Consider the following 22,717-nt stretch of genomic DNA (forward strand, 5'->3'; position numbering starts at 1 on the left):
TGGAAAAAGTGATGCGCTGTGAATACTTTCCGGATGCACTGTGTGTGTATATATATATATATATATATATATATATATATATATATATATATATACACACACACAGTACTGTGCAAAAGTTTTACGCAGGTGTGAAAAAATGCTGTAAATAAAGAATGCTTTCAAAAATGGAAGTGTTAATCATTTATTTTCATCACTCAACAAAATGCAGTGAATGAACAAAAGAGAAATCTAAATCAAATCAATATTTGGTGTGACCACCCAGTTTTGGTCTCCAGGCTACAAAAAGGACATAGCAGCACAAGAAAATGTCCAGAGAAGATCAACTAGGCTGATTATGGGGTACAGAAGAAGAGTTAGGAGGAAAGAGTAAAAGAGCTGAGCCTATACAGTTTAAGAAAAAGAGGATTAAGAGGGGACCGGACTTAAGTGTTTCAAATTATGAAGAAAATTAGTACAGTGAATGAGACAGTGACTTTAAAATGAGTTCATCAAGAACACGGGGACACAGTTGGAAACTTGTTAAGGGTAAAATTTTGCACAAACATTAGGAAGTTTTTCTTTACATAAAGAACGATAGACACTTGGAATAAGCGACGAAGTAGTGTGGTGGACAATAAGACGTTGGGGACTTTCAAAACTCAACTTGGATGTTTTTTGGAAGAAATCAGTGGATAGGACTGGCGAGCTTTGTTGGGCTGAATGGCCTCTTCTTGTCTGGATTGTTCTAATTTTCTTTACTGTAGCCTTCATGTCAAAATGCAGATTAATGCTGTCATTCAAAATTCCATAACTGAGTCAAGCGTTACACCAGCAGTTCTTAAACTGTGGGGCGCGTGAAGTAACAAAAAAGGGGGCGCGAATGTTGCCATATGTGGTGTAATTTCACTATTTGTAGTAAAATTTTAAACTTGTAGCGGTGTATTGGCTGCAAAAAATATAGGAATAAATTTTATTAGGGTTTCAAAAAAACGTTAGGTGGGCACGATTAAAACTGTTATGAAAACTTGGGTCGCAAATACTTAAAAGGTTGAGAAATGCTGACTTACACAGTGAATAGCTGTAGTACTAGGGTGTTGTACCGTGTTAGCCATTATGAATGTAGAGAAAAGCCAAGCAAAATGACACCTTTTATTGGCTAACTAAAAAGATTACAATATGCAAACTTTCGAGGCAACTCAGGCCCCTTCTTCAGGCAAGTTGTAATCAAGGCTGTAAATTTTCACATACTGGACCTTTCATAACGCAGAAATGGAAGCGATGGTAAGGTTGTAGTCAGACAGACAACATACAAAGTAGAGTGTAAAGTATGGGGTTTGTTTCCTGCCTTGCGCCCTGTGTTGGCTGGGATTGGCTCCAGCAGACTCCAGTGACCCTGTAGTTAGGATATAGCAGGTTGGATAATGGATGGATGGATATACAGAAACACTTTGGTCTGAACACACACCAGAATGACTATAAAGCAAGAAAACTAAAAAATCACCCTTTTACACAGGTTTTGGTGTAAGCAGGGGTGGGCCGCGTCGGTCCTGGAGGGCCGCAGTGGCCGCAGGTTGTTGTTTCTTAGTGAGAAGTCAATCATTGCTGATGAAGCACTTGCTGAAGTGACATTTTGATATTTCATTTCAGTGGTCTCACTTGTTAAGGTTCCCCACCCTTAATTGCTTATTTCAATCTTAATCAGCTGTATGCAGTGTTTTAATGGCCCCTCATTATCAATAAGATGTAAATGACATTTAATTAAAAATTCTACATTTTAGGCTTCAAAAGTTTTGGATGATATCCTTGGAAAGGAAAAAAAAAAATCTACAATTTAAGAGCCTTACCATGCAGGCGAACAAGCCATCAAATTAAATAAGGTCTGAGATTTGGCAAGGATTGGTTTCTAATTAAGCAATTGGGTTGGAATGAAAACATGTAGCCCACTACGTGCCTCCAGGACTGACATTGCCCATCCCTGGTATTCTTACGATAGTATGATGGTATTCTAAACGATAGAAAATAACGATAGATAGATAGATATGACAGGCGCTATATAATAGATAGATATGACAGGCGCTTGAAATATGATAAGTGTTTAAACATGATGCATTTTCTAAAATTCTGCTGCTATTGAATTTCCTGTGGTGTTTTATTTCTGTTCAGGATTTAATCGAGAGCAGTCTGAAGAAGAAGAAGAAGAAGGGAATTCCTTTGCAGAAGAACTGGTAAGTGCTTTTGTTCCTCAACCCACAGATTCCATCCATTCCTTTTGGGTTATAATACGAAATACTTTTGATCCTTTGAAGACGCTGATGTACGTTAGTCAAATATTTGTTTTCTTTTAGAAAAAATAATGTAGGGTATAGAAAAACGAGGCGCTGAACGGAATATTGTTGTCAAGTCACGTCTTACTCCAGCCCAGGATTGTGAGGGGTGCTGGAGCCTATCCCAGCTAGCATAACGCACAAGGCAGGAACAAACCTTGGACAGGGTGCCAGTCTATTGCAGGGCAAACACACACACTTCACACACCAAACACACTATAGAGCCAATATAGCATCGTCAATGCACCTAACCAGCATATCTGTGGACAGTGGGTGGAAAACGGACCACCAGGGTGGAAACCCACACAGACCTGAGGAGAACACGCAAACTCCAGACAGGGAAGACCAGGGATGTGAACCTTGGTCAACTTGCGGTGTATTTTATTGTATTTACCCCATTTTTTTGACACCCACTGCACGCCCATCCTACCTGTAAAGGGGTCTCTCTCTGAATTCCCTTTCCCAAAATTTCTTCCATTGTTATCCTACAAATGTTTTTTGGGAGTGTTTTCTTGTCTTCTTAGAGAGTCAAGGCTTGGGGGAGGGCTTTCAAAAAACAGAGAGAGGTTAGAAGCAGGCGCTGATACAGCACATTGTAGCACCCACCACATGACAAACCACCTCAGGATCATAGATTAGGACCCGAGTGCAGCCATGTGACAGGTGACACCTCAGCACCACACTACTTCAGTGGGAGGTTTTTTAATGGTGTCCGGAGTGCCCACCAACCCCCAGGTTTTTCCCAGCAGGGCGTACACGCAGGGATGAATGCAGATTAACGTCATACCCAGGAAAGAGCAATTGCAGGTTAAGGGCCTTTACTCAAGGGCCCAATGTAGCAGAGTCACTTTTGCCATTTATGGGATTCGAACCGGCATCCTTCCAATTACCAGTGCAGACCCCTAGCCTGTTTGAACAGGGCCTGTTCAAATCCCATTGTAGCACTCCTTGTGTGATTTGGGACTATACAAGAAATAAATTTTAGTTCAATTGTAGCTGCGGGTGAGTAAGGTAGGATCAAGCACGGGTCAAATGCATGCTGAAAGAAACCTAAAAAATCCAAAAGTTTGTTTTAAATGGCTTAATGAAAATTCAAAGCAAGCAGTCCACACAAGAATAAAGAACAAAGGTTTTTACACACGTAGAATAAAAGGCAAAAAAAATAAATGGGGGAAAAATATTTCTTCTCTAAACTTAGCTTTTCTTGTCAAAACTCAGTTGTTTCTGTACTTAAAGATGCTTTACTTCGTCTTCAGTGCGCTTTATATGTACAGCACTGCACGTTCAGTAGACCAGTTCTTCCCAAACTCGGTCCTGGGACCCCACTGTGGCTGCAGGTTTTTGTTCCAGCCAGATTCCTAATCAGTGACAACACCTGATAGCACTGATCTCATTTAATTAGCTGGTATTGTTTTTCTTTTATTGTACATTCAGAAACGTACAGCAGTGTGATTTTTACATTTATAAGACATTTAGAAATATATCTGCTTTTGCTATAGATTTAAATGCTTAACTCTCTTCTGTTGATTTCATTATATTTTGCCCTTTCTCTGTGCAGTTTTTCCCCTTCGTTGTGTCTTATTAATGACAATTAAAAATGAGCAGAGCAGACACCCAGGCAAACAACACTGAATAATCAAAGGCTGCAACTACTTTAGTATCAGACCCACTAATTAGTAAATAATGGATTAAACAAACAATTAGAGCACCTAGAAAAGTAGAATGAAAATCAAGATGAAAATATTGGTAAAAAGAGAAAAATACATTATTCCCATATAACTGCTTGGTACATTTATTTATATAGTAGTCATTTAGCCCATTACAATAACGGGCACTAGAACAGTAGATAGATAGATAGATAGATAGATAGATAGATAGATAGATAGATAGATAGATAGATAGATAGATAGATAGATAGATAGATAGATAGATACTTTATTAATCCCAATGGGAAATTCACATTCTTCAGCAGCAGCATACTGATACAATAAATAATATTAAATTAAAGAATGATAATAATGCAGCTGAAAAACAAACAATAACTATGTATAATGTTAAATGTTAACGTTTACCCCCCCCGGATGGAATTAAAGAGTCGCATAGTTTGGGGGAGGAACGATCTCCTCAATCTGTCTGTGGAGCAGGACAGTGACAGCAGTCTGTCGCTGAAGCTGCTCTTCTGTCTGGAGATGATACTATTAAGTGGATGCAGTGGATTCTCCATAATTGGTAGGAGCCTGCTGAGCGCCCTTCGCTCTGCCACAGATGTTAAACTGTCCAGCTCCATGCCAACAATAGAGCCTGCCTTCCTCACCAGTTTGTCCAGGCGTGAGGCGTCTTTCCTCTTAATGCTGCCTCCCCAGCACACCACTACGTAGAAGAGGGCGCTCGCCACAACTGTCTGATAGAACATCTGCAGCATCTTATTGCAGATGTTGAAGGACGCCAGCCTTCTAAGGAAGTATAGTCGGCTCTGTCCTTACACAGAGCATCAGTATTGGCAGTCCAGTCTAATTTATCATCCAGCTGCACTCCCAGATATTTATAGGTCTGCACCCTCTGCACACAGTCACCTCTGATGATCACAGGGTCCATGAGAGGCCTGGTCCTCCTAAAATCCACCACCAGCTCCTTGGTTTTGCTGGTGTTCAGGTGTAGGTGGTTTGCACCATTTAACAAAGTCCTTGATTAGGTTCCTATACTCCTCCTCCTGCCCATTCCTGATGCAGCCCACGATAGCAGTGTCATCAGCGAACTTTTGCACATGGCAGGACTCAGAGTTGCATTGGAAGTCTGATGTATATAGGCTAAACAGGACCGGAGAAAGTACAGTCCCCTGTGGTGCTCCTGTGTTGCTGACCACAATGTCAGACGTGCAGTTCCCAAGACGCACATACTGAGGTCTGTCTTTAAGATAGTCCACGATCCATGCCACTAGGTATGAATCTAATCCCATCTCTGTCAGCTTGTCCCTAAGGAGCAGAGGTTGGATTGTGTTGAAGGCGCTAGAGAAGTCTAGAAACATAATTCTTACTGCACCACTGCCTCTGTCCAAGTGAGAGAGGGATCATTGTAGCATATAGATGATGGCATCCTCCACTCCCACCTTCTCCTGGTATGCAAACTGCAGAGGGTCGAGGGCGTGTTGAACCTGAGGCCTAAGGTGGTGAAGCAGCAGCCTCTCCATGGTCTTCATCACATGTGATGTCAGAGCAACAGGCCGAAAGTCATTCAGCTCACTAGGACGTGATACCTTTGGGACTGGGGTGATGCAAGATGTTTTCCAGTAGTGCATAAACATTAGTAGGAACAGTCTATATTAAATGGCAAGGGACTTTGACCTCATTCTTTTTGTTGGTCGTATTTTTCTTTCTTTCAGCCTTTCTTTTGTTGATGTTTACTTGCTGAGCTGACCGTTCTTCGTGGGCTGCCGCCGTGTATTGTGTGTCTTTAATTTTCTGTGACAGTAATACTGTCTTGCACGTCCGTAATATACCTTTAATTTTCTCTGGCGGTAATACAGGCGTGCGCGTCGGTAATATGCCTTTAATCTCCTCTGACAGTAATACTGGCTTGTATGTGGCTGTAATATGCGTCACTGTATTGTGTACCTTTAATTTCCTCTCGCAGTAATACTGGTTTGTATTTCCGTAAAACGCCTCTAACTTTCTCTGACAGTAATATCACACACCGCACCGTGCCCCGCGCATGCGCACTTCACCAGAAGATACACACATGGACACCTGGACGCACACAGGGATTTTATTAAAGAGGATATATATATATTATATATATATATATATATATATATATATATATATATATATATATATATAATATATGCAGTTGGAGATCCACAAAGGGAGAAAAAATGAATCATGTATCATAAAGTAGTTTTTATTTCTGAGCTTTTAACTTCTGCCAAGGGTCTTCATAGAGGATAATGCTTAGACTTACAAGAATCAAAGGCAATATATAGCAAAAAAAATTACGGGATCAGGGAGGTGGCTAAGTCAGTGTGATCAGGAGTGGGGGGTATTGGGTGTAAAGTTTTGTTTATTATGAATATGTTCTTCTTAAGTTTGCATATAGAACGCCATCAACAGACACTTAAACATAAATCCAGCATATGCAAACTTCTCTTAACTTGCCATTCTCTCCTCTCTTTGCTTCTTCTCACTACTTTGAGTGATGGGGTGCATGTGGTTTTAAAGGAAGGTTGAATCTTCTCCTGACTGGATTTAAGTCATTTCCAGTTACAAAGATCAGTGTCTTCTAATAGGTGAGCTCTTCTGTCCATTGTAGTTGTTATCCCTTTCATTTTAGATCTGTGTCCTTGCTTGAGTTCATTTTGCGCCTTCAGTTCTCAAGAAGTCTGCAGAGGGGTCTGTGGAAAGATGTCAGCTCCCCTCTGATTTACACTTTTATTATCAGATGAAGTCCAGGCAGATCCTGGGACAAGCTGGAGTTCAGTCACTTAGTTTGGGAAAACACAGCTGGATTTCTGCATCCCTGTTAAAACAGCCTTCTTAACAGGCCTGGTGTGCCACGAAAACCTAGCAGACTGGGCAGTGCCCATTTTGTCCTACACCACTTATCTAGGAAAGAATAGAGGGGCAGCTGAAGCCTCTCCCAACAATCAGGCAGGAACAACACAAAGAGGGGGTGCACACACTGAATCAGTTCAGTTTTGCAAAACAGATCCACAGTTTCTACTATACATAAGCAGAATTATATTAATATATATATATATATACACTATATAGATAGATAGATAGATAGAGATATACTGTGTATAACCACCGGGGGGTGGTAGTGGGTTCCAAAACTCAGACACAGCAATGCCCAGCACACTTTTGAGTTCAAATAAAAGATATTTATTTAAACACAGCACCTTCCCAATATTCACCTTCGTGTCTCTGCTGCTCACGTTGTGATTGCTTCTCCGTGATCATAAATATACACCTGACCGAATTGTGTTTTCTTTGAAATTAAACTTGTCATTGCTTTAAGTGTTGCGGGACCACAGATTCTCATAGCGTATGTTCCATTATTGTGTAAATCTATGTTTTGTGCATTGAATGATACGAAGGCAAAAAGATTTTTTCTGCTCTTTGCCTTTTATTTCTGACCTCGCTTTGTCCTGCTATTTTTTCAATTACACCTGGTCCTGATGATTAATTTCCTTTTGTTTGCGCTAATGCGATCTTTTAGTCGTCAACGTTTCATTTATAACGTATTGTCCTTTATATGCACTGAGACCCCTGTATCTGTGTGTGCTGCGTGCCTTAACACTACTGATTTTTTTTTTTTTGCTGGCTGTGCTCTGTTGCTTGCTTGTAAGTAGGGCGTGTCTTGCAAGAATCTCATGTTCTGTTTCCCCGCGAGACGCTCAGTGGCCATTCTCTTTCGTCTCGCGGGTCTTTTATTTGTCTTCTGTCATCTTAACGTGAAAATCACGTATCGTCTCCTATTCATTCCCTCCCACAGGATTTTTTTTTTATATTAGAGAGATATAGTCCCTTTCACATTTATCTGTCTATCATATAGTGCCGTTCATATGTATCTATTTATATTATATAGTGCCTTTCATATCTATCTATCTGTAATATAGTGCCTTTTTTATTTATATAATTTATATAGTGCCTTTCATATCTATCTATATTATATATTGCCTTTCATATCTATCTGTAATATAGTGCCTTTCTTATCTATATATATTATATAGTTCCTTTCACATTTATCTATCTATCATATAGTGCCTTTCATATCTATCTAAATTATATAGTGCCTTTCATATCTATCTATATTATATATCTGTAATATAGTGCCTTTCTTATCTATCTATATACATTATATAGTTCCTTTCACATTTATCTATCAATCATATAGTGCCTTTCATATCTATCTATATTATATAGTGCCTTTCATATCTATCTATATTATATAGTGCCTTTCATATCTATCTGTAATATAGTGCCTTTCTTATCTATATATATTATATAGTTCCTTTCACATTTATCTATCAATTATATAGTGCCTTTCATATGTATCTATCTATATTATATAGTGCCTTTCATATCTATCTATCTGTAATATAGTGCCTTTTTTATTTATATAATTTATATAGTGCCTTTCATATCTATCTATATTATATAGTGCCTTTCATATCTATCTGTAATATAGTGCCTTTCTTATCTATATATATTATATAGTTCCTTTCACATTTATCTATCATATAGTGCCTTTCATATCTATCTATTATATAGTGCCTTTCATATCTATCTGTAATACAGTGCCTTTCTTATCTATATACATTATATAGTTCCTTTCACATTTATCTATCAATCATATAGTGCCTTTCATATCTATCTATCTATATTATATAGTGCCTTTCATATCTATCTGTAATATAGTGCCTTTCATATCTATATATATTATATAGGTCCTTTCACATTTATCTATCAATCATATAGTGCCTTTCATATGTATCTATCTATATTATATAGTGCCTTTCATATCTATCTATCTATCTATCTATCTGGGTGACAAGAAGTGACATCATTGCCGATTGTAAGATCTGTTGAAGAGAAAGAAGGAGAAGAATTAGGCAACAGTGCCATCCCCTGGCTCGGGATGGAAGTACCTTTCAATGAGCTCTTAAGTTGTCCCCCACACGCACGTATGTGACACTACACCAGGGGTGTCCAACTCCGATCTTGGAGACTGCAGCTTTTCATTTGAACCCTTTTCCTAATCAGTGACCAGTTTTCACTGCTAATTAACTCCTTTTCCCTTCATGTTAATTGCTGTGTTTTTAAGACATCAGTCCTCTGATTGATTCTTTTCTTCATTAAGTGATAGCCAAATAGAAATGAGATGTAAAATGAACCAACAGACGACCAGCTCAGTCAGGGTTTTAAACTCTAACCAGTTTCTTAGTGAGAAGCCGATTCTTGCTGAGTCAAAGTCAGCAGACATCATGTTGGTCATTCCACAGGGAAACTTCAGGAAACACGACACCCCACCTCAGGATCCCAGATTAGGACCCGAGTTTAACTGTGCAGCAGGTGACACCTCAGCACCACACTAAACAGGAGTTTGTTTGGTTTTTTTTTTACGTTGGCTGGAGTGCCAATCCTTCCACCTACCCCTGAGTTTTCCCTGTAAATTGAAGGACCTGCCTGCAGGTTAACATCATACGCAGGGCGAAGCAGTTGCAGGTTGGGGGTCTTGCTCAAGGGTCCAATGGAGTACAGTCACTTCTGGCGATTATGGAATGTGAACTGGCAACCTTCTGATTGCTTTAAAAATCCTCATATCTCTACAGTTGGATGTGATAGAGCATTTCTGTCACCAGATTTGGATTCAGGACACTCACGTGTAGTAACAGAACTCCAAACAGTTGACAGGAGCAAAGAAAACTTTTTTTTTTCCCCCTTTGCAGACCAGTGACAACATTTTTAAAACCGCTGTGGTGATATTCTGAATAGTTGACTCTGTATTTAAATGGTTAATCGTATGTCTTTTTCTGTAACTTGGCACACGCGTCAGTAGACCACTCATACTTACATGTGTATATGGTGTGTATGTGCTGTCCTTCATATACAGTAGTAGTCATTGATTCATCACTCTTCTTGCCAGCCTCTGCTGTTTCATTGTAAATGTGTCCTTAGTGGAAGGAGAATGTCACCTCACCTCGACCCCAGCTATTCCGGAATCTACAGAGAATTCAAGTGGGGTGTTTATTATTTGAAACACACAAGGGAGAGATGAGTATATGGTGACAAGAAACAAGAAAGCAGGACATTTCCCTAATAATCCACTTACTTCCAGCTCTCCCACCACCAGCCCTTTAGTTTTCTGTCACCTGCCACTGAGACCCTGACCCTGCTCTTTTACCTCCCCTTGGCAAAATTTCTTTCTAACCGCCAACTGCTCCTAAATGTCACCCAGGGCTTCTCATCCAGGAGCAGCCAGCGTCGGGGACGTGGCTTGTGACACCCAGGTCATGGTGTCATTTGGCAACGACACCATAGATCATTGCACATCTCAGTGCTGTCATGTCCTTAAAGGACCAGATTGACTAAGCTGACTCCTGCCTGCCTGCCTGTCTGTCGTCTTTTTTTGGTCAGTGGGGTCCCACCTGTTCCAGCTAAGAAGTCATCTGCTGCCACCTGTTGATGGGGATTGTGTTAAAAGTGTCCCCCCCCCCCCCCCCAAGTGGTGCTATTCTAATTACTGGATAAAAGTTTCTTTCCCGGGCAGCCATCTCAGTGGCAGAGCATAACTCTGCTCTCAGGGGGCTCTGTCTGCCCACACTGGAGAGCAACTGGACCCTCTGTTTATCACTGCGTGTTTTAGGCTCCTATGTTTCCATTTAGGGTATTCTTTTCCCGTTTGGCTTTTTCAAGTATTTGACTTAATAAGATGTCTTACAGCTAAAGGTTTTTGAAACAATTTAGAAAGGAGTTTTTCATTTATTACACGTATCCTTTATGTTAAGCTAATGCTGAAATATGCAGTATCTTATTAAAAAAAATCGGGAGTGGTCTCCCCTGGACTTTCTCATATACTCAGATATGGGGACGGATATTTGAGGAGTAAACCACAAGACAAGGATTATATTTTGATGTTATGTACATTAAAGAACCATAAACAGCAAATCAAATTAATAATATAGTGCTCATAAAACTGAAAGGACCTCTTTTTAATGAGAGTATAGCATCAAGTCAGTGACACTTCTGGGCTACTGATCTGGTCAGTTGAGTAGCAGAGGGGCTTGTTCATCAGTTTCAGCTGCTTTGGTGCACTAGAGGGGCACCAATGAGGCGACCCCCAAAACAGGAATGAATGGTTTTGTCTCTTTTGTCACATCTGTTTTGTCACTTGTTTTGCATTTGGCTACGGTCAGTGTCACTACTGGTAACCATGAGGCCATACCTGGACCCTACAGAGCTGGCACAGATAGGATGGCACATCAATACCACGTGCCATAGCCAGAAGGTTTGCGGTGTCTCCCAGCACAGTCTCAAGGGCATGGAGGAGATTCCAGGAGACAGACAGGCAGTTACTCTAGGAGAGCTGGACAGGGCCCCTCGTAGAAGGTCCTTAACCCATCAGCAGGACCCACTGGTATCTGCTCCTTTGGGCAACGAGGTACAGGATGAGCACTGTCACAGACTACAAAATGACCTCCAGCAGGCAGGCCACTGGTGTGAATGTCTCTGACCAGATAATCAGAAACAGACTTCATGAGGGTGGCCTGAGGCCCTGACATCCTCTAGTGGGCACCGTGGAGCTTGACTGGCATTTGCCATAGAAGACCAGAATTGGCAGATCCACCACTGTCACTCTGTGATTTTCACAGATGAGGGCAGTTTCACCCTGAGCACGTGTGATAGACGTGTTAGGGTCTGGAGAAGCCATGGAGAATGTTATGCTGCCTGTAACATCGTTCAGCATGACCAGTTTGGTGGTGGGTCAGTGATTGTCTGGGGAGGCATATCCATGGAAGGACGCACAGACCTCTACAAGCTAGACAATGGCACCACAGAGCTGCCATTAGGTATCGGGATAATATCCTTGGACCCATCATCAGACCCTATGCTGGTTCCTCCTGGTGCATGATAATGCCCGGTCTCCTCATGTGGTGATGAGGATGAAGGAACTGATCCCATTGACTGCCTCCCCCACCACCCCCACGCTCACTTGCCTGACCTCAATCCAATAGAACAACTCTGGGTGGGACATTATGTTTGGGTCCATCCAACACCGCAACCTGTCCAGGAGCTCAGTGATGCCCTGGTCCACATCTGGGAGGAGATCCCCCAGGACCCCATCCATCGTCTCATTAGGATGTTGTCAGGCATTTTACAAACTACTGAGTACAAGTTGAAGTTGCTGCAATGACATTTCGGCCAAATGGATTCGCCTGTCTGCCCCATCATTTTGTTCCCTTTGATTTTCGGGGTGTCCCTCTGTTGGTTGATCATTTTCATTTCCATCCTCTCGTTCCTCACACATCACCATATCAGTCCTTATCAGTAGAGATGGCCAGCAGGATTGTTTTTCCCATTGAGATCTGATGTGGTCCTTTCATTTTTTTGAGCAGTTTATATTGAACAATTATTATAAAAGTAATGTTGAATAAATCAAACGAATAAATGGTAAAGCACCACTTCCGGTTAGCTGAAATAGCCCAAAAATTGATAGAAATCTACATTTTTGTACCTGATACTTGTATGCAAAATTTGGTTGAACTAAGTGAAAGCGCACTCAAGTTATCATGTTTGCACACTGTGGCACGCAGCTGGGGGTGGCACCCAGCCGGGACGCCCAGGAAGACAGGAGGAGGGCTCATGCCTCCTCCAGACCACGAGGGGGCGACCGCCCTGGTTCCTTTGGAAGCCCAACCCTGTAGGGGCCCGTGGTCTCCGCCAGGGGGCGCCCCCATGCCTGAAGGACCCGGAACCCCAACACTTCCGCCACACCAGGAAGTGCTGGGGGGAAGAAGACTGGGAACACCCAGAGGGCTTCCGGGAACACAGCCGGCACTTCCGCCACACAGGGGAGTGTCTAGGGAGTGTCGGGGATCACCTGGAGCCCATCCGGGTACTTATAAAAGGGGCCGCCTCCCTGCAAAGGGGAACTGGAGTCGGGTGAGGAGTGGACAAAGTTTGGAGGCAGGAGAGTAGGCTAGACTGAATGAGAGCCTGGAGTTTGGGGAGATTGGTGCTGGAGGTACTGGGTTTGTGCATTGGGACTTGTAAATACAGTGATCCCTCGCTATATCGCGCTTCGCCTTTCGCGGCTTCACTCCATCGCGGATTTTATATGTAAGCATATTTAAATATATATCGCGGATTTTTTGCTGGTTCGCGGATTTCTGCGGACAATGGGTCTTTTAATTTCTGGTACATGCTTCCTCAGTTGGTTTGCCCAGTTGATTTCATACAAGGGACGCTATTGGCAGATGGCTGAGAAGCTACCCAACTTACTTTTCTTTCTCTCTCTCTTGCGCTGACTATCTGTGATCCTGACGTAGGGGGATTGAGCAGGGGGGCTGTTCGCACACCTAGACGATACGGACGCTCGTCTAAAAATGCTGAAAGATTATCTTCACGTTGCTATCTTTTGTGCAGCTGCTTCCTGAAACGACATGCTGCACGGTGCTTCGCATACTTAAAAGCTCGAAGGGCACGTATTGATTTTTGACTGAAAAACAAACTCTGTCTCTCTATCTCTATCTCTCTCTCTTTCTCTGCTCCTGACGGAGGGGGTGTGAGCTGCCGCCTTCAACAGCTTTGTGCCGCGGTGCTTCGCATACTTAAAAGCCAAACAGCCCTATTGATTTGTTTGCTAGAGATTGTTTTCTCTATCTATGTGACATTCTGTGCTCCTGACGCGCACTCCTTTGAAGAGGAAGATATGTTTGCATTCTTTTAATTGTGAGACTGAACTGTCATCTCTGTCTTGTCATGGAGCACAGTTTAAACTTTTGGAAAAGAGACAAATGTTTGTTTGTAGTGTTTGAATAACGTTCCTGTCTCTCTACAACCTCCTGTGTTTCTGTGCAAATCTGTGACCCAAGCATGACAATATAAAAATAACCATATAAACATATGGTTTCTACTTCGTGGATTTTCTTATTTCGCGGGTGGCTCTGGAACGCAACCCCCGCGATGGAGGAGGGATTACTGTAGTATGGAAAATAAACGTGTGGTGAACTTTAAGAGGGTGTCTGTCTGTCTGTGTCCGGGCTACTTATCACAACACACACACACACACGCACGCCGACATAATTTCATATATGGTATTTTCAGACTCAGGATGGACTAAAACATGGAGATTCATCAAAATTTCAAGGTTACATTTTTGGACGATTCCAATACTTTCCCTATACTTCATATTCAAGAATGTAAAAACATGAAAAGCATTTGTCAGAGCTTCTTTAGATTAAATTAAACGTTAATAATCCCATGGGGAAATTTATTCTGTAGTTTAGTGTATTTATAAAGCATATTTAAAAGCCCAGTGCTGATCAAAGTACTGCACATTAAAACACAGTGTCCTCCATCACGTTTGGGACACAAAGACACATTTTTCCATGATTTGCCCCGCTGCTCCCCAGTTTAAAATGACAAATAAAGCAAATCAGACTTGTGATTCAAGTGCACACTGCAGACTTTCATTTAAGGGGATTTGCAGATATTTTGGTCCCCCCACTTTTTCTACGTGGTCCCCCCCATTTCAGGGCACCATAATGCTTGTGACAATTGGTGTCACAGGTGTTTGTGATTCCTCAGGTGGGTTTCATGGCTTCATAAGACACCTCAGTTTGCTTCTCCCCATTGGAGTCTGCAGCTGCCATTGTTCAACATGAGGACAAGAGCTGTGCCAGTGAAAGTCAAAGAAGCCATCATGAGGCTGAAAAATCAAGAATACAACCATCAGAGACATCAGTAAGACCTTAGGATGACCAAAATCAACTGTCTGGAATATCATGAAGAAGAAAGAACACACTGGTGGGCTCAGTAATCACAAAGCGACTGGTAAGCCAAGGAAGACAACCACTGCTGATGACAGAAGAATCCTCACTATGGTCAAGAAAAAGCCCCAAACACCTGTCTGACAGATCATACACAGTCTTCAGGGGGCTGATGTGTGTGTGTCAGAGACGACTTCAAGAGCAGAAATACAGAGGCCACACTGCAAGATGGAGACCACAAAAACAGGATGGCCAGATGGCAGTTTGTGACAAAGGACTTCAATGAACCTGCAGAATTCTGGATGAAGGTCTTGTGGAGAGATGAGACAAAGATGAACCTCATCAGAGTGATGGTGAGAGCAAAGTGTGGAGACGACAAGGAACTGCAAAGCAGACCACCTCATCTGTTAAACATGGTGGTGCTGGGGGTGTTATGGCTTGGGACGCAGGTCTTGACTGGCACACTTCTCTTATTGACAGCAGTGGCACAATGAATTCTGAGGTGTATAGAAACATCTGATCTGCTCAAGTTCCAGTAAAGGCCTCCAAACTCAGAGGACGGCACTTCATCCTACAACAAGATAATGGGCCAAACAGACTGCTGAGGACACACACACTAAAATATAGAAAATTCTTAAATGGCCAAGCCAGTCACCCAATTCAGCAGACCTTCCAAATGCTGAAGAAAGAACTTAAGTGAACAAGACCCCAAAACAAGCAGGAGCTGAAGATGGCTGCGTTGGAGTCTTGGCAGAACATCACCAGAGAAGACCCTCAGCTCCTGGTGATGTCTGTGAATCGCTGACTTTAAGCAGTCATTGCATGTGAGGGATATGAGACAAAGGGTTAAATATGACAATGGCTTTAATAGATGTGATGAGAGAGGACATGCCAGTGGTGTGTGTCACAGAGCAAGATGACGAGGACAGCAAAATATGGAAACATATGGACCCTTAAGAGGAGCAGACGAAAGGTGAAGAAGAGGAACAGACCTGCCATTGCTGTGTCCTCAACATTATGGTGCCCTGAAATGCAGGGGGGTGACCGAAATGTCTCTTTCAATGAAAGTCTGCAATGTGCCCCTTAATCATGTCTGAATTGTTTGGTTTGTGATTTTAAACTGCGTAGAACTCAAGGGGAAAATGTGTCTTTATCCCAACCATCCTGGATGGCACTGTACCACATTTTTTTACATACAGTATATTTGTAGTTTTCATGTACAATGAGAATAACATGAAACCCAAAATGGTCCCTTGGGGGAATCCCACAAGTGAGGGGTGTGGAGGAGTAGGAGGAGGAGGACCAGTTCCCAAGACATACAGAGAAACTTCAATAGCAGTCCTTCTTCTCCTTAGAATTGTTGAATATTCATGGATTTCATTATATTAGCCGTTTTAAATGTCATCTGCAAAATTTCCCTGTGACGTTTGATGAAATGCTCAATGGTTCATAAACATGGCCGTAATTGTTACACAGTAAGAAAAAAGTAAAGTCGTAGCACCTCATTTGCTTTTGATTTGATAGTTTAATGTGTTTTTTTTATTTATATAAATTTGTGATGTGGGAGGGAAGCCAAGCAAAAATGATTTCATAACTTCTGTATTTCATGGAAATGTTGTACCCATATCGCATGTGACAGTGGCAGCGCCAAACAGGAATGGAGAGTGTGACAAGCTCCAAGTATCTCCCTGCCCCCCCGAACACCACCCACACTCCTGCTGCGAGTCATTCAGATGCAGAATAAGCGCACACCCGCCTGCCTCCGCTGTCTGTCAAGGACAGCTTCGCGTCTCCAGCGCCACTCCCACAATGCAACGGGCTTAAGCTCGCTCGCTATAAAAAGCAAAGGGGAAGAACACAAGGGGCTTGTGCAGCAGCCGCAGCAGGGAGCGAAGGAGGAAAAGAGTCGGGCAGCAACGCTTGCATCTCTCAGAGGTCAGTACTCAAGATACGGGGCTTCCTTTTAAAAAAAATGACTGCATTAACACATAGAACCACGCGAAGTTATCTCTTTTTAGACAGGTGTTAGGACTACTAAGTGGAGGATTAGGGGTGGGCGATCGGAATCGAATCATTCTTGGGCTTGGTAATTTATACAGAGCATTAGGCCGTTCAGTGCAGGAAAATGAAGAGCAGAGCAGGGAATGAATTGTTTGGATGGAAAACGCGTTGCAACTTGTGGATGACAGTCATGTCTGAGCAACGCAAAAGCTCGTCTGCAATTTTGTGCATCCTGCATGAAGCAGCTTCTAGCACAAGGGTGAAGTTGGGATGTTTGATAACATTCCAGAGGTGTTTCCCCAAGTTGTTTCTGCTTTTATTGGAGTAATTATAACTTTGTACTGCTGTTTTATTCATTATTACGGTATATTTATAATCGGAGCAATAATAATAGCTGCATTTGTTGGAGTAAGTAATAACTTTGTAGTGCTGCTTCATTTATTATTGTAGTATATTTATAATCGGCAATATTAATAGCTGCATTTGTTGGAGTAAGTAATAACTTTGTAATGCTGCTTCATTTATTATTATTATAGCATGTTTATAATCGGCAATATTAATAGCTGAATTTGTTGGAGTAAGTAATAACTTTACTGCTGATTTATTCATTATTATAGTATATATTTATAATCGGCAATAATAACACTTGCGTTTGTTGGAATAAATAATAACTTTGTGGTGCTAGTTTATATTAATTATTTATAATCAGATCAATAATAATAATAGCTGCATTTGTTGGAATAAATAATAACCTAGTACTGCTGATCTATTCATTATTGTAGCATATTTATAATCCGCAACAATAACACTTGTATTGGAATAAATAATAACTGTGGTGCAGATGTATTCATTATTATAATCAGCAATAATAATAGCTGCATTTGTTGGAATAAATAATAACCTAGTACTGCTGATCTATTCATTATTGTAGCATATTTATAATCCGCAACAATAACACTTGTATTGGAATAAATAATAACTGTGGTGCAGATGTATTCATTATTATAATCGGCAATAATAATAGCTGCATTTGGAATTAATATTGTAATGCACTTTTATTCATTATTATAATGCATTTCTAATCAGAGCAATAAGAAAAATGGCTGCATTTACTGTAGTTAATAGTAACTTTGTAATGCTTGTTTATTCATTATTATAGTATATTTATATTAGGAGCAATAATACTCCTAGCTGCATTTTATTGGAGTAAGTAATAACTTTATTGTTGATTTATTCATTGTGGTATATTTATAATCAGCAATAATAAAACTTGCGTTTTGTTGGAATGAATAATAACTTTGTGGTGCTAGCTTATCAATTATTTATAATTTTCAGATCAATAATAATAATAGCTGCATTTGTTGGAATACATCATAACTTAGTAGTGCTGATTTATTCCTTATTGTAGTATATTTATAATCAGCAATAATAATAGCTGCATTTAGAGTAAATAATAACTTTGTAATGCTGGTTTATTTATTATTATAGCATATTTATAATCAGTAATGATAATACTTTCATTTGTTGGAGTAAATAATAACTTTGCATTGCTGTTTTATTATTATAGAATATTTATAACTGGCAATGTTAATAGCTGCATTTGTTGGAGTAAGTAATAACTTTGTAGTGCTGGTTTATTCATTATTAAATATTTATAATCGGCAATAATAATAGCTGCATTTGCTGGAGTATCCTGTAACTTTGTAGTGCAGATTTTTTTCATTGTTATAATATTTTTATAATCGGAGCAATATTAATAGCTGCATTTGTTGAAGTAATAACTTTTGTAGTGCTGTTTTATTCATTATTATTGTATTTGTAATAACATCTGTTTGTACAATTAGAATATAAGCGTATGCACAGTAACGCAGACATTACAGTTTGGGTAATAATTCATCTTTTGGCAGTTTTTCAGATCTAATATGAATTAGCAGAGCAGTTGTGGTGCAGCTAAAGTTTTTAATTTACGCTGCAGTCCGAGAGCTGAGCATTCAGGAACGAGCAGCACATTTCATTCAGCGCAGAGCTTGATCCAAGCCCGAGCCCCAGTGTGTGTCCCAGAGAGCTCATGACAGTAGAATTTGATCTCGAGAGGATCAGTTCTTGGCTAGATAAGGTAATTAGCAAGCGCAGAGCTCAAGTTACTCTCAACTCCGAATTGCTTCCTGTATTTCAGCCCTTCCCATCAAATCCACACAATGTCACCCAGACCTTTACGTTCTAATCAAACATATTTACCTGATTAGATACCTGAATTAGTAGGTATTCCGAATATTGAAAATCATTGGACAGCTGGGCCAATAGACCAAGTAGAGCAGAGAAAGGTGTCTTCCTGGAGGATCCCATTGTGCAGATTATGGCCACGGGGACAACAGTATGAAGTTGTACAGGGTGAGGCAGAAAGAACGGACGTCTTTGAAATGGCTAGAACTCGCCACTAGGTGGAGTGACAGATGTGCGGTAGGTGGCGTTCGGTTCGCCAAGTCTTAGCATTTTTTTATTTTCTTTTTAGTTGAAGCCATGGAGCCGTGGACGATAGAACATCGTGTTTTTGTGTACGACTGTTTGGTTGTTCTTGACAAATCTATTACCGCAGTTCAGCGCGAGTTTCATTGCCATTTCAATATCCACAGAAATAAAGCTGTTCCCGCTCGTAACACTATTCTACGTTGGGTTAAAGCACTTCGTACACGAGGTACACTAATGAACAAAAGACTGCCGGGGGCTACACGAACGGCACGTACCCCTGAAAATGTGGAAAGCGTACGACTAGTTGATCTGCTCGGAAGCATTCTTTTGAACTTGGCCTCAACAGTCGTTCAGAGAGCTATATCGAGATGATAAAGAACTTCTTTTTACCTGAATTACGACGAAAACGCACTCCCATCCGGCGTGTGTGGTTTCAACAGGATGGGGCGACAGCCCACACAGCTAAAGCATCAATTAGATGTTATTCTCCCTCTCTTCCCTGGTCACCTCATTTCCAGGTTTGGTGACATTCATTGGCCTCCTCTGTCCCCTGACTTATCCATGTGCGATATTTTCTTGTGGGGTCACCTCAAGGCACATGTATATGAGCAGAAGCCCCATACATTGGAGGAACTGAAGGAAGCCATTCGCGTGGAAGTCGCCCAAATCGACAGAGCGATGTTGAAAAGAGTGGAGGCCAACTTCCATGAACGCCTTCAGAAATGCGTCGGTGATAACAGACACCACATGGGAGATGTTGTTTTCCACACTTGATTTTGTCAAATGCCATTTCAATATGAACTCAAATCTTTCAATAAATTTCTTTATAAGAAAAAATTAACAATTTTGTGATTTTGTAAAACACCCTGCCCGGGATTGGTTCCTGCCTTGTGCCCTGTGTTGGCTGGGATTGGCTCCAGCAGACCCCCGTGACCATGTGTTCAGCGGGTTGGAAAATGGATGGATGGATGATTTTGTAAAAAAACGTCCGTCCTTTCTGCCTCACCCTGTAGTTTGTATCTTAAATTTGGGTCTGTTTTACCATCCATCCATCCATTTTCCAACCCGCTGAATCCAAACACAGGGTCACGGGGGTCTGCTGGAGCCAATCCCAGCCAACACAGGGCACAAGGCAGGAAACAATCCTGGGCAGGGTGCCAACCCACCGCAGGACACACACAAACACACCCACACACCAAGCACACACTAGGGCCAATTTAGAATCACCAATCCACCTAACCTGCATGTCTTTGGACTGTGGGAGGAAACCGGAGCGCCCGGAGGAAACCCACGCAGGCACGGGGAGAACATGCAAACTCCATGCAGGGAGGACCCGGGAATCGAACCCAGGTCCCCAGATCTCCCAACTGCGAGGCAGCAGCGCTACCCACTGCGCCACCATGCCGCCCGTCTGTTTTACCAGTACATTGCTAAATTTAAATTACTCCAATGATTCATTTTTGTTTGAACAAGTCATTTTCAGGTCGTTATGTTTACATCATCCCAAGCAAATTTTGTGAAGAAGCACACTTTTCAACCACATGCTTACAAAAAAACACTGCGTGTTCCCAGGCCGTGTTGAGCCGAATGACTCGTGCTGCTGTTGGCTCCATTTAGGGGAGGCTGTGCTTTTTCAGTCATGTGATGTTATTTTATAACCCACTTAATTCAAACCAGGTGTGGTGGAGCACATCCCAGCTAGTATAAGGGTACAAGGCAGGAACAAACCCCAGATGGGGTGCCAGTCCATTGTCAGTTTAACATCACCAGTGCACCTAACAGACCCGTCGTTGGACTATGGGAGCAAACTGGCGGGCACATTGGGAAAACATGCAGACTCTAAGCAGGGACGACCCCGGGACTCTGTACTGTGAGGCAGCATTGCTACCACTGTGCCACCGTGCCACCCCATGTGTTTTCAGTGTTCAAAATCATTTTAAGCTAATTGTTACTCTCTCTTTAATTATTTTTAAGTACATTTTGCACACAACATTCAACAGACTTGTTCTTACCCAAGCTGCCTTTACACGGACGTCCTAATAGCCTGATTAAAATCTGCATCCCGCAAAAGCAGAAGCAACCTTTGCTGTTGCATTCAGTTTTGAAAAAGGGGAAACCACTTTTAAGAAAAATAATTTTGAGAAGTTCAGGCCAGGCAAGTACATCATTCAACATAAAACAGCCTAAGGAAATGTTTTTTTCTGGTTTGTTTTATTATTTATTTGGTATAGCAAGCAAAATATTTGTATTTTCCTCCTGATTTGTGTTTTTTGGTGTGGTTAGTTAGTTTAATGACACTTTGTGAGAGTCCTTGCCTAATGGGTATTGATATCTAAATACACGTAACTTAACACATAGCCAATAGCAAAGATTATTCATGTAGATCAAATTGTAATTTTGCTTATTATTTTATAAGCATGGTCTTATGGGTATAGATTTCTGAAAAACAGCAAAGATTATAATTGCAGGTCCAGTGGTATTTTTTTATTTTTATCATTTTTATAAGCATGCTCTAATGCAGGGACTTCAAACTCAGGACCTGGAGGACTGCGGTGGCTGTAAGTTTTCATTCTAACCCTTTTCTTAATTAGTGACTGGTTTTTGCTGCTAATCAACTTCTTTGAATTCATTTTAATTGATTTGTTTCCCAGAATTTCTTCATCGTTTCTCTGAATGACTTCATTTCTTTCCTTAAAGAGAAATGAAATGTGAAGTGAGTGAGCCAACAGAATAGCAACTAAGTCAGGGCCTCAAACTCCAACCAGTTGCTCAATCAGGCACCAAGTCTTGTTGTTCATTAAACCCGTTCTTTAATTCTATGGTTTGTTGCTGCTCTCATTGTGCCATAGCAGACATGTCCAAAATTGTGGATTTTCTCTTTTCTAACAGCACAGTGAAAATGTTTTGAGGACCTGAGCAAATCAACATTCCTGAGACCTTCATCTTTCTTTATTTTCAGATATTGTATGATGGACACCAGTTGTTTTGGCTCATTTTGCATCTCATTATTGTTTGTTTGGCTGCTAAGTAAGGAAAAAGAAACAATTAAGGGGTCTGAGTCTTCAAGAGAAAGTCAATTAAAATGAATTCAAAAGAAGTTAATTAGCAGTAAAAACAGGTAACTCATTAAACAAAGGGTTAGAATAAAAACCTGTAGCCACAGTGGTCCTCCAGGACTGGAGTTGGAGACCCCTGCTCTAATGGATGCAAATTTTTAAATGCATTGTGGCCAGGTGCAGGAATGACAGTCTGCCGGAAGAAAATATGGGGCATCAACAAAATCAAACAAAAGAAAATTCTCCTTAGGAGTTATTGCCCTTGTCTGTCAGCTTCCAAGTATAGAAGTAAAGCTTGGCTTCTTACCATGGATTGGTGGTCCGTTTGGTCTGGTGGGTTGCTCTTGACAAAATGATGTCTCCTTCCGGGGTTCTTATGGAGATGGGGTACCCCG

The 22,717-nt window shown here is 41.3% G+C and overlaps 1 protein-coding gene across 2 annotated transcripts in view; it reads left to right on the forward strand.

Annotated features, from left to right (window-relative positions):
- The window catches only part of LOC114657342 (adenylate kinase isoenzyme 1), a 250,686-nt gene that overhangs the window by 150,695 nt on the left and 77,274 nt on the right, over nucleotides 1-22,717 (forward strand). Inside the window, exon 8 of one of the 2 annotated variants that reach the window (XM_051931594.1) lies at nucleotides 2,146-2,207. In XM_051931594.1, coding sequence (XP_051787554.1) covers nucleotides 2,146-2,207 — 62 coding nt within the window. Of the gene's footprint in view, nucleotides 1-2,145; nucleotides 2,208-16,570; nucleotides 16,732-22,717 lie in introns of those variants that run through there. The other variant, XM_028809115.2, reaches the window with a different exon arrangement.

The sequence above is a fragment of the Erpetoichthys calabaricus genome, chromosome 9, assembly GCF_900747795.2.
Source record: "Erpetoichthys calabaricus chromosome 9, fErpCal1.3, whole genome shotgun sequence".
In the NCBI taxonomy this organism is placed as follows: Eukaryota; Metazoa; Chordata; class Cladistia; order Polypteriformes; family Polypteridae; genus Erpetoichthys; species Erpetoichthys calabaricus.